The sequence below is a fragment of the Styela clava genome, chromosome 13, assembly GCF_964204865.1.
Source record: "Styela clava chromosome 13, kaStyClav1.hap1.2, whole genome shotgun sequence".
In the NCBI taxonomy this organism is placed as follows: domain Eukaryota; kingdom Metazoa; phylum Chordata; class Ascidiacea; order Stolidobranchia; family Styelidae; genus Styela; species Styela clava.
Window position 1 is genome coordinate 9,540,581 of NC_135262.1, and position 13,650 is coordinate 9,554,230.

Consider the following 13,650-nt stretch of genomic DNA (forward strand, 5'->3'; position numbering starts at 1 on the left):
GTTCAAAAATGTGATAGGAAGTCAACAATTGTACTATTACTGAAAAGCATGTGAATATCTATATATTCAGTTTTAAATCGTATCGTTGGCAAAAGTTTTCGAGCTCGACCAACTTAATGTTCTGCTCTGTCGTTCTATTATTTTAATTATATCTGATTAAACAGCATTGTTTTTCTATATCTCCAAGTTGGTTATATAGCCACATGCATGCATGTCATTGAGTTTTTTCTATTACTAATGAAATACACATCGCTTTATTGCACAATAATAATATTTATCAGTAAGTATGTATCATTGTAAAAAATATAAAATCATTATTGCTATCTGATAATCCAATATATGCTCCCATAACACGTTTTAAAACTGTGTTTTGTTGAAGATACGTTAGTGTAGTGAAGTCGATAGTAGTTAACTTAAGTTAGGTTTTCAAGCTTGTACTTGGGGGATCAGTCAGTGGCCCATAGATGCCATAAAAGAAATCCTAATTAGAACTTCCAATGAGTACGTATAACAGTGCAGGACAGAATCTATTTACAACCAATTTCAAAGTTTCTCCTTCGAGTATGTTCAGTTTCAAGTTGAATGTTAACATCAAGGGATAGTGTTGCTCTCCTTTGGGGAGTGATGAATGGGTTTGAAAGTATGAGGCTTTACATATAAGGTATGTGGATCAACAGCCACAGTGTGAGCAGGTATAGAGGAAGGCTCATGAAAGTATACAAATAAAACAGAAATGATGCTTTGATATAAAAGAGCGCTGAAAACTACAATCATGAACCACCATTTTCCTTGTCCCTGTAAAATGAAGAAATGTTAGGTGTTTCAGCTCTGGAAAAGTAAACATCGTTGTCGTGTTACTATTAGAAAGCTAATATTGAGGTATGAAAACTGTTCTGATTAGTAAAGTGTAATTAAAATTTTATTCAAATTGGTTGAACACAAGCACAAATTTAACATAAATTTATCAGCTCTCATGGGAACTCATCATACCATAAGTTTAACGATTAAACGAACGAGGAGAACAAGAATTTCTAAAGTTTTTACTAATTTCAACTTTATGCAAACGAGTATACATACAGAAAAAATAGTGAATATTCCAATATTCAATGAAACGGGGACTAAAACAACGACTAAACAGAAATCACGTAAACACAATCTGTTCGACGGTTTTTATTTATTAAAGTGACTGAAAATATTGTAATTCACTGTAAAATGCTCACCACTGTTTCTCTTTTATAAAACCAGGATAACAGAAGACATACGAAGATACTTACTAAAAAAAATTCAGGTAAAAACAAATTAGATGTCAAAAATTTTCGCGTGCAAATGTCACGTTTGATTAGGGTGACGAATAGAATGAATGAATTGATACGTCAGAGTCTAACGTACGTTTGCATTTAGAGCCCATCATTTTGGAAGTATCAGGTAGGCAGTTGAATACATTCAGTAAGTCTCAGGATAGTTCTCTGTTACTATTGGAGAACGTTTATCCATAGGCAGCTATTCAAAAGGTAACACATACGTCAAGTTTTGGAGTCTAGCATGCACGCTCTAATATACAAACGAGAATATCGGCCAGAGACCGAAGACTTATCGATCGAAAGTTAGGGACTCCCCCAAAACATCGCTCTTACTCCATAGTGACACCTTGTGTCCCATCACTAATTAATTAATAACTCGCTAATTATACTACATAATTCATCCAAAAACAATAGGCTTCTGTTCCAACATATGATGAATGCACATGCAAAATCTAGAGCAGATTCAATTTCGTTTTCGGGAGATATCGCGTGCATCTAACAGACAGACAGACATACAGATACCTATCAACATACTTACCGATCAAAATCGATAAGTAATAAGCTACTGCCTTCATTTAGTGCACTGTGTCGATTTCGCTACCAACAACATTAAATGGGGATGTATGAATGAATCTTGTCATTAATAAGTTATATTTATTACGCACAATACCAATCTATGCATGATTGTTTACATGGCATATTTAATTATTAGATTATTAAAGTAACTTACTTGCAATATTGACAAGTAGATATAAGTCATGGTGAACTGATGATGACTTAATTCCCACGAGTACTATCGCAATAATTGCAACGATAAAACTTATTGCACCGTAACCGCGCACAAGTTTACTCTGAAAAAATTAAATGAATAAAAAGTGATAGATTCACATGAAGGCTCTTAAACCTAATGACGTTACTATTAAGTGGGGGCTCATGAAGTATGCGGACCAAGATGGCGGACATCGGAATGTAATATGTGTACTAGGTTAGGGTTAGGCCATAATTTTAGGTATAAATACTACGAGAGGCTCTTGGTTCGTCTTCGAACTGATAATAGGACTAAAATAAGGAAAATTGGAAAAAAATTATCGCCTAACCCTAACCTGTTACCCATGTTACGTTCCGATGTCCGCCATCTTGGTTCGCATTCTTCGGGAGCACCATTAAGTGTTCTCCAAATCAAGCTATGATTCCCCTTCCCATTTTATTAAATACTGTCGTTAAGAATTTCAAGAGGGCCTATATCTACTGTTTTCGGTCACAGAATATTCCCAACTGTTCAATGTTTCCTCCAAGTTAGGTAAGTAATTTCGTACGCTTACCTTAAGAGGACTGATTTCGTAGTAGATTGGTCCAGATGAATTATTCTCCATTGCAACTCTGCCTTCTAAATTAAAATTTACCTGTAATATTGACGGTTTAAATCAACAGCAGCATAGCTTAGATGTATCATATACCCGTGGTCGCTCTTATGAATTGTTTGGATAGACACGCCTGGACGACTAGTTATACATCACATGAGTGTGGCACAGAATAACATTGTGTAACCTCCACAATACGTCAGATAACTCGAATATGATTAACGTATTTAGTTCCATCTTGCAAAATGCGTGATCATGCATACGCACGAAATATCTAAATACTAGGTCGTTGAAGAATAATAAAGATTCTGAAAAATTCAACTAATTTTTGTACCAGGAGTTATTTTCGAAATAACATTATTCATTTTATACCGGAGCTAAACAAAAGTCGCGAGTTGATTTGTGCTCGACGGTTGGTATGAGCCCTAAAATAACGCGAGTTTTAAGATACTGTATAAGAATATTTTTCTGTCACAGAAAATAATTTAGTTGGCCGAAATCTGTTAGCGGTTAAAATTCGACAATTACTCTAGAACAAAAAAAAAACGAAAGATAAGTTTTGTTCCTCAGAATGTCAGTTTAAAAGTTTGTATATAACATTCTTCTCATTCAATATAACTTAGGTATAGAATATTTCGACAAAAGTTTTTTTTCCAGAGAGAAATTTGTAGTATTCAATATGTGTCTCGAATATGGTGACTGCGTCTATATATTCAAGCTGTTCTCGTGTAGGCAAGATAAAGCCAATAATTCGAAACAGTTGTCTGTGGATAAGGTAAGCAAGGCTATAAAATAAGTCAAAGTGGAAAAGCATGGCATAAAGAGTAACTCACGGATAGATGAATAACCTTAGTAAGCCATGATAAATTCGTGTGCCGAAATACTGTACCTGTAAATACTGTGCCTGTATTTTAAAAAATGAATTCGAGTTCATGAATTTGAATCGCTTTTATGCTTTGCTGAGTGTTACCAGGTTCTCAAATTCCCATTATATTTTAAAGATGATTGCTGGATACAATACGAATAAGAAAAGTATTTCTGAAATTTGCATAATATCCCATTTTCCGCCAGTATCGCATTATATTATTATATTGCAGTTTCCTAAAATTGCCAATTTAAGATCCGATTTTCTGAGTTCATTTTGCACCGTTCATTTTCAGAAAACTTTTTTTTAACCAACAGGCTTTAAAACTTCATTCGTAGCTTTTTAAAAGCGTATGCTCAAGTTCTGTATGACGAGATAACGCTAAAGGTTTATTCTTCTTGATGTCATTTTACATGATATGCGACCTAATATCCAAGAATCTGTAAAGGTTTAGCAGATAAGGGCTTCTGTGTAGTGTAAAGGTTTATGCGTTAATTATAGATAATTAACTTTACTGTTCTTGTGGCATTTTCAAACAAAACAAAACCTCAACCATTATTATAGCTAAAATCGTTACTGAAAAAGTCACAATTATATTTACGGAATTTGCAAAGTCAGCGCTTCACTTGACAATTCTCATGACGTCATGCCCTTATTATTACTGCAAATCAGCTTCAAAATGAAGGGAATGTAATTATTTTCGAAGAGAATTGGCGCAACAAATCGTAAGTAAGCCAATATGCGTCGTTACAACGAAATTCGTGATGGATTTCAAGTTATATTCTTGTTCACAATTTAAGCTTATATATCTGCTGGCCTGATGGGGCTGATAAGCTGGAGTGCGCATAAGCACGGAAGGATCGTTGTAAAGCAAGCTTTCGAGATAGAACTGGAAAGACGTTGCGGATATAGGAAGATGCATTTTCTACACAATTCCCATTTCCAAATTTTTCAAAGCAAGTTTGGGAATTGAATGACAGCATAAGAACGTCAAGTATAAAGAACACGCTATTTCTTTTTACTGTGTCTATCAAAATTAATCCAGTGGATCAGATTCAGAATGTTGAAACTAATTATACTATTTTCTTACTTTCAAAAATATTTACACTTACTTATTCATAAAATATTCGTAGAATGAACATAAAATCCTAGACCAGTTATATATGCTTCCTATTTCGATGTATGATGGCGAATGTCTATATTTCCTAATTAAATACATGTTTAACCTTATTTTGTGAAGAGATATCGAGATGCGTATGATTTTACCAGTCATCGTACTGAAGCAAATTTTGTATTGCATTTGAAAACGTCCAAACGACTGTGTGCTATCGTATTTCAATTCACCACCCCACGCTAGAAATCAGCTTGTCGCACTTCATATCGCAATTCTGATGATATTTAATATCAAGTTTACACAAAAAATGTTTCGCAATAAAACTAATCTTTTTTATATGATGTTTGTTTCAATTATTGTCCAGATTAATTGATCTCGAGTCGCTTAGGTATATCATAGCTACGCAATTTTATTGATTGTGAGGCATACACAATAACTCTTCATTACGTGACGACGTACAACGTTTTTCACCTTCAAATTATTGTACAAACGTTTTAATCAATTTCAAACGAGATATCGTTTGTATTGCATGAAGCAGGCATGTGTACGTTTTCGGATAAATATGGCTAAAATAATTGTCAAACCATACAATTCTTTGTATGATGATCCCAATTTGGTGATCAGAGTGGTGAATCTAGGGTTAAATGAGAAAATAACGATACAATCATGTCAGACGAGTGATAAAGGAAGAGAATTTCATGCTTATGCATATTACATAACTGACGACAATGGAAAAGTTGATGTTTCGGTCGATTCTTCGTTTGGAGGATATTACACCGGCGTGGAACCGTTGGGACTATTATGGGCAATGAGAATAGTTCCGGGACCAAAACAGAAATTTTCGTCTTTAGTTAAGCAAGATGCAACCACACCTGCTTTCATTATATATAAAGTGTATAGAGGTCACATTGACATTGATCAAATTGGAAGCATAAATACCAGAAAGTGTTTGATGGTGTCTTCTAAATTTGAAAGAAAATTTGCGAATTCTAACATTCGTCGGTTCGTTGTAAAAGAAGGTGATCTCAGAGGTGTTATATTTGTTCCTGAACAAAAAGGTTCTTTTATGGGTGTTATAGATTTAGGAGGAGTGAACGGTGGGATGGTAGAAATGCGCGCGGCACTACTTTCAAATTACGGATTTGTTGTACTGAGCCTAAGTCTCTTTGGCGCTTTCGATCAGATAAAAAAAGTTTCTCACGTTGATTTGGCGTACATTGAAAGAGGGGTCAAATATCTTCTTTGCCACGAGAAAGTTTTTAAAGATGGGGTCGGGGTGTTGGGAGTTTCATTTGGAGGAAGCGCTGTATTGGCTGCAGCAACATTTGTCAAAGATATAAAGTGCGTTGTGAATATTAGTGGTCCTCTTTCTGCTTCTGGTTTTACAAATTTCAAATATGGTGAAAAAATATGGATGCCCACGGAAGAAAAGATTAATGGACATCCAGTGATTGACGGCATACAGCGTCCATCGTGCATGATACAAACTCCACAATATCTAAAAATTCATAAGCACTTCCCAGAATTTCAAAAATCGGAGGCATCCATACTTTTTATATACGGCGAAGATGACAGATCAGTGAACTGGAAAGAACAGTCAGAACTTGCTATACAGCTAATGAAATCTTCAAACAAGACAAATTATGAAATAAAATCGTACCCCGGAACTGGCCATATGATCTTTCCCCCATACGTACCCATGTTTTCTTTGGCGTATATCTTGCCAACGGCCAACTATCCCACCTACCTCGGTGGTACATCGAAAGATCATGCATATGGTCAGGCTAATGCATGGAAACACATTATCAGCTTTTTGAAAGAACATGGGAACAAAATGAGAGATAACAATTTCACTCTCGAATCACGTTTGTGAGTTCTAAACACCGGAGTAATAAATAAATAGTGGAACGTGTGTTTCCGAATATATTTATACAGCGTACATTTTTTAAATTGTTCCAGTATTTTATTTAAAATATTGATACAAACGAGCATGATGTTGTTAAAAGTCGAAGTTTGAAAAAATAGACGCAGAGAAAAGGTATTATGTGTTTGGCTGACCACCTGTACTAATATATACAGTATATGCCTCTTTCTGGATATTCAAGAACAATTATATTCCTGTTAATAATAATAAAATTACAGGAGGAGGATGTTTTAAATTTTATATGGACGTTCACCACTTATGAAAGGGATGTAGGAAAATTACTGTGTGACATCATATTAAAGAGAAGTGACAAGGGTCAATTTTCAAGTAATGGGTTAATAAAGTTATTTTGAACTAATTTGCTTGTATACACAGACTATTGTAACAACCTGTACAAATATTACGTTTCCTAGTCAGTCTGCTAGTAGGGCATAGAAAAAAATATAGTCCAATTTCAGGAAGGCGTCAAAATAATAGAAAACCAGCTAATATTATAATATTTCTTGATGTTATGGGCTGTGGACTGACAAAAATAGAAATTTGGACCAAGTCCGTCTTGATATCGTCACAAAAGCTACAAAATGGAACTGCACAATAAAGCATGAGATTGAATTTATCGAAAAAAAAATTCTTATTCACTGAAGGGCAAATTTCAATATGACGTTAAAGAGCTCCCAAAGTTTTGAAACAAATCTATTAGTTGTGTTTAATAGGTTTTAGTGTTTTGGGTAGGTGATCGAGGGTATTCGAGTGTGCGGGATTAGGTCAAGGGCCGTGTTCCCTTCAAAGTGTGTGCGTGTGCGCGCGCACATAGCTTTCAGAGGCTGCGCACACGCATAGATTTACTGCGCACAGACGTATTTCGATGTAATGTAACCATGTTCTCGGTTGGCAGGTTGAGAAAGTTTGTTGTTGGCCCACCCATTATCCGGTTAGAACGCCAAAATTTCTTCATAGATTTTTGCACAAATATTAGTAATTTCCAAAAAAGTGCGCACACACCAAAATTTCTGCGCACACATACTACAAAAAATTGAAGGGAACATTGGTCAGGGGACATGTTGGTTGTGGTCGCGATATGCTTGGCAGTTAACAAAAGTGATTGACTCTCTGTCTACCTTCCGTGGCTGCAAAAACTTTTAATACAGACGCTAGATGCCATTGGAGTTATACAAAAAATGCCAAATTTACGTACTTCTTTGTATTTTTTTATACTCACGGCCCTCATTTGTTCATTCTACATATTACTGTGTCCTGATCTAAAATAAGAGTTCATTATAGTAACTTTATGATATAATTTACTTCCTGAACAGACGTAATTTTGAACGATCGTGTAAAACTAGCTAATTTTCCTCAAAGTTTATAGTTATAATTTATATGAAGACAAAAATGTCTTTTTCATTTAACTATTGAATCCAACCAGTTCAAATTTTTGAGCCATTTTTTAAACTGGCAGTTGTAAGCCGTCAACAAGAGATTCACAAAAAGTCGTCTGTGGGCAGCAGAGGTGTGTTGGTTCACCATCAGTGACTGGTCATTTATGTTTGGAGCGTTAAAGTACGATACAAGGGCTTATCCAATAAGAGCGTTCAACATATAGTTGCCGCATTGTGAGGGAAGACGAGGAAATCAATCTTAAAATCAGAGAACATTGCCCCACCTGCAATAAGACTTGTACGGATAATGAAAAGCGGATTTACTCAGTGAGACATTTTACTGTAGCATACTATTTTGTGCTTGCTAGGGAAATTGAAATAAGTATGTCGTATGTTAGTAACAAAATATCAGCTTGAACAAAAATAAGAGCAGATGTTACTTATATACGTGTTTTCTTCTTTGATCCCATATTACTGTATATTCCAGAATACATTTTATTAGCTTCTCTTATTAGCTGAGCACCAAGATTGCTGTCAAGATCAGAGAACAGGTGTGGCAAGGTACAATCCGCTGTTTAAAGGTTGTATATTATCGGCATTTGTGTACGTATTAGATATATATAATGTCCGAGAATTGACTGACTAGAGTTTGATAAACTTCGTTGACCGAGTCTGACTAGTAAGCCGACTCTTTGCCCTCAACGCCAACGCGAATGATTAGACGTTAAAAAATCCATATTTGATTTTATTTGTAGATTTTCAAAAAACACTGAATGCAATCCTAAAACTTCTCAAGACTTGAAAACGTGATCTCATGATCACGTCGTAAACAGAAATTCTTATTACCTCAATATGGGCAATTATGTACGCCGTACGGATAGGAAACGTGATTATTAGGTTTATAAATTAACTTATGATCTAGTACACATTACGTGGCGCCAGTAACATTTATTGCTATCGAAGATGCATTTTTGGAGAATCACTGCTTTTTGATTCGCATACTTTTTCACTATAATTTAATATATAGGCCAGGCTCTAATAATATTGTCCATATGTTTTGCATGTAAGTACATATCATGTAAAGTTTACGTTATTGACTATGCACGCTCGTATGATGTACAGCACGATTTTGCTTTCAACAATTCAAAAGATGCATGTTAAAATATCAGCCGCACGTTTGACTGGATACAACCAAATTTCAGTAAAGTATTTCGTATTAAATGCATTGTGGCAAGCTGCCCTATATGTACAATAACTAGTCTTTAAGCTTTTTATGTAAGTAATGAAATAACGCACATACCGAGCGCAAAATCTTTATCAAAATATTTGAAAATTCAACACATTTTCCTGTTTTATCACTCGAACCTATTTGTTTAGGTATATTTAAATAACTTTTAATAACTATAAATAACAGATAAATGTTAGAAAAAAAAAATACTTCTATGTATTTGATAAATACCACACCTCATTTAGAAATATCAACTCAAAATAACTTATCACGTATTTAAAAAATTCTGCTTTATAGATAGTCCACTTTTAAAGCACGACGACATTGTTAATTAAGTAAGTATCAATGGTAAAAACTTGTTTTTAATGTGGAGAAAGAATCGAAAGATAAATTAGGTCTTGCATTTTACAATAGGAGAGATTTCTCGTCTCACAGCTTAATTGCAGGAATTGCGAGAGAAGGGGTTTTTGATATTTCTGTAATGAGAAAATGCCTTAGGCTATGTTGTTTCCGTGAATTTGATTATAAGTAGGTTTTTCTAGACGCACTATTATTTAGAACTGCAGTTTTTGTTGTTAATGCTGACTGTTGTTGTTTATCTTGTGTGAATACGATTCCCCAAATCAGGATTGTTTCGCCCACCAAAACATGATGTTTATGCAGGTTTCCCTTTTTTTTAGTAGTTTTCAATGTTTATCAGTAACAATTGCAGAATTGTTTTATACAGAATCCTTGTTTACTCTACCAAATAATATGGCCAAAATCTTAGTCAGCCCTTATAGTTCCTTATATGATGATTCTCAGTTGGTAATCAAGGTAATAAATCTTGGAAGAAATGAGAAGGTAACATTACAATCGTGTCAGACGAGTGATAAAGGAAGACATTTTCATGCTTATGCATATTACTTGACTGATGATAATGGGAACATCGATGTTTCCGTCGATGCTTCATTTGGAGGATATTACACCGGCGTGGAACCTTTGGGACTACTTTGGGCAATGAAAATAGTTCCAGGACCGAAGCGAAGATTTTCCTCTTTAATTAAACAAAATGTCACCAAGCCTGCTGTTATTTTGTTGAATGTTTATCAAGGTCACATTGATATTGACAAAATTGGAATCAAAGGCGTTAACAAGTGTTTGATAGTAACTTCTATATTTGAACGAAGAATAATGAAATCAAATATTCGTCGGTTTATCGTTGAAGAAGATGATCTCAGAGGAGTTATATTTGTTCCTCAACAACAAGGTTCTTTCATGGGTGTGATAGATTTAGGAGGAGTGAACGGTGGAATGGTAGAAATGCGCGCGGCACTACTTTCAAATTACGGATTCGTTGTCCTGTGCCTAAGTTTGTTTGGCGCTTTCGATCAAATGAAACAAGTTTCTAGTGTAGATTTGGCGTACATTGAAAGAGGTATCGAATATCTTCTCCGTCATGAGAAAGTTTTAAAAGAGGGGGTTGGCGTATTGGGAATTTCATTTGGAGGAAGCGTTTCATTGGCTGCAGCAACCTTTTTTGAAAATATAAAGTGTGTTGTGAATATTGGTGGTGCTCTTTCTGCTTCCGGCTTCAAAGATTTAATATACGGCAACAAGATATGGACGCCAACGGAAGAAAAACTTAATGGGCATCAGGTGGTCGACGGCATACAACGACCTTCGTGTATGATACTAACTCCAAAATTTCTGGAAATGCATAAACACTTCCCTGAATTCCAAAAATCTAAAGCAAGCATTCTTTTTATTTACGCTGAGGACGATAAATGTATAAACTGGAAAGAGCAGTCAGCACTAGCTAGAAAGCTGATGAAATCTTCAAACAAAATGAATTATGAAATAAAATCGTATCCGGGAACTGGTCACATGATTGGTCCACCATACGTACCGATGTTTTCAATGACTTATCTTTTGCCAATGTCTAAATTTCCGACATATTTAGGCGGCAACTTGAAAGAGCATGCATATGGACAAGCTTATTCGTGGAAATATATTATTAAATTTTTGAAAAGTCAAGAAAACGAAATGAGAAAATTTGATTTGCCTCTCAAATCACTTTTATAAATTTTGGTCTCAACAGGATATTATCGAATGTACTGAATCCGAAATTTTTTCTGGCACAACTTCACAGTTATATTCTTAATGTTTAGGAAAAATAATGCTTTACTTCAATATACAGTTATTACTTCAATCACGCAATACTAAAAATATCGTTTCAATTTCATCAGTTAATTATCACAAATCATGGCATGACATCAGGTTTTGCGGGTTGCAAGAATTAGATTTTTGATTACTTCCGAAATTGGTTGTATGACGTAATACCAAGTTACTTTGATGAGATTAGCTAAGGACTTTTTATGAATTCATTCAAAGCGGGATTAATAATTTTTTATGTTAAAAATAACTTGGATATTTCTAAGTAAAACGGCAGGAATAATTAATTGCTCTGTTGTGCATTGCTGAAAGATGTCTCTCAGTTAGAGATTTAAGGACTTAGACTGGATACTATTAATATCATCCCTATCTATATTTGAAATATTCAGAACAGCTAATCTTTATTTTTAAAATAACCGCCAATGTTTCTGTCGTTGTTTGCCAAAACCACTCAAAATGCGTTCTTTTGAAAAAGTCGTTCTGGTTAGACAATATTTTAATTTATGAAATATTTATATTTCACTGTTAAATTTGTTTTATTAAACTTTTCTATATTTATTCAATAAATATCAAACTTATCTCAAGAATAAATATAGTACGATGGATATGGTTGTGTGCATGCATATGTGTGTAATAATTACCATATAAACCCTTGTTATTTTATTGATAAATTGGATGTTTTTGTTGATACGACGACTGCATACACTCATTGACAATCCTGGCACGTCCGAGACGTTCCCAGTTGGGCAAATAAATTACAAGAATGATAATAATAATGAAATTATTTGAGCCCAGCCTTCAAGAATAAACCTCAGAAAATTTGTCATTTAATATCAGATATACTTTATTAAAAATTGTAAATTGGTATTGTTTTCATATGTGAATGGCACAAAATCGGATGAGAATTTTTTTTTTAAATTAAGTTGCCTATATTAGAAAAGCATTGCATAATTGAAGATATTCATTACATTTAAAAAAGTTTTTCTCGATCTCAAATCAACGGGTTCGGATTTCATTTTTCAACACAATAATAAAAGCATAATTGAAAACACCAAAAGTAAATATTGAAAAGATTCAAGCTGAAATTAGTTAAGGCAAAGAGGCCGAAGTCGGGGAAACCTGAAAGTGATCAAAATACTGTGAGTTCAGATACTTTAAATATATATACTAAAATATGCGAGTTTTTCCCTTATAATCAGCCTATTGTTATGTTCCATCTGTGGCGTTTTTATTTTTTATGTTATTATTTTTCATATATATATGAAGCGCAAATAAATAACAAAACAATTTATGGTTTCTTGCTTTTGGTTACTGCTTCAGATCTGCGTTTCGTTAACCATGGTCCACGCTTAAGGATAGGGGTGTGTTTGTACTAAATTAAAAGCACAAAACTTTTCCCCAGATGAGGAGGTGCCTCATTGAACTGGAAAGCGCGACCAGGGTTGCATGCGTCATGCGTTTGGACCACCCTGAGTTAAGTAAGACATGAGTTAATCAGATCAACTCGTCCGCTCGAACGAATCAGTATAGATTTCAAAGCTTTGTTTCCGATGTGCCGTATCATTTTGGCGAACACGGTCGTTTTCAATTTGTCTGCTACAGTGATACAGTGCCTTTCTACTTTATTTGAATGGTACCTAAATAGTACATAGCGATAGCGGTCATTTTTATCAAGAAGTTAAGGAGTTTCTTGTAAAGCAAAGCGTACCATTCAACTCCACCACCATACAGGAAGAAGGGCGCAGTGTGAAACGATCAATCAGACATTATAGTATAACATAGAGGTAATACTGGCGTCGCAAAATTACCAGAAGCCGCCTGGTAAGAAATTACGTAAGGTAATATCTTCAATATTTACTAGTACAAGCTCGACTCCTCATGAACGATGACTTGGCTTTTAACGACGATCGAGTCGGGGTTTACTTATCTACTCTCGAAAGATAGTATATTACATCGAAAGTATATTTGGACAAAGACTGAACCTCTCTCTACGTTTACGCGATAGTGAATCACTAGGATGAAAGAAAGGCGATTGATTCTGTAAAAACACCTACACCGTTTCCTGACCAATCAAAATCTGATTTCAGTGTAACCTTCTTTCCTAAAATGGCATACTAATTGATAGTGGCTTACCTAAAATTAATTCCACTGTCACTGAAAACTGTCGTAGTAGCTGTATAGCACACTTCTTTCTCGCTCTAGTATAAAAGAATACGAAAGAATAGAAGGGAATGTTTTACCTTTTATGATTTACAGAACAACTCCGCGAACGCCCCACAACCATGAAATACCCACATTATAATTGCATATATTGTGAAATTAGAAAC

At 34.7% G+C, this 13,650-nt stretch overlaps 3 protein-coding genes across 3 annotated transcripts; 2 read left to right on the top strand and 1 right to left on the bottom strand.

The window, feature by feature from the left end:
* Positions 1-287: 287 nt before the first annotated feature.
* Positions 288-2,775, bottom strand: LOC120332873 (uncharacterized). The gene is made up of 4 exons (XM_039400202.2): positions 2,624-2,775; positions 2,032-2,152; positions 1,221-1,273; positions 288-795 (listed from the first exon to the last, which is right to left on the bottom strand). Exons 1-4 carry the CDS (start codon positions 2,672-2,674, stop codon positions 592-594), a joined length of 429 nt encoding a protein of 142 aa, XP_039256136.2. The 5' UTR covers positions 2,675-2,775; the 3' UTR covers positions 288-591.
* Positions 2,776-5,203: 2,428 nt separating this feature from the next.
* Positions 5,204-6,514, top strand: LOC120335244 (acyl-coenzyme A amino acid N-acyltransferase 1-like). The gene has a single exon (XM_039402727.2). The coding sequence runs from the start codon at positions 5,204-5,206 to the stop codon at positions 6,512-6,514; it is 1,311 nt and encodes a 436-aa protein (XP_039258661.2).
* Positions 6,515-9,922: 3,408 nt separating this feature from the next.
* On the top strand, positions 9,923-11,233 carry LOC120333091 (bile acid-CoA:amino acid N-acyltransferase-like). The gene has a single exon (XM_039400443.2). It carries the CDS (start codon positions 9,923-9,925, stop codon positions 11,231-11,233), a length of 1,311 nt encoding a protein of 436 aa, XP_039256377.2.
* Positions 11,234-13,650: the final 2,417 nt, after the last annotated feature.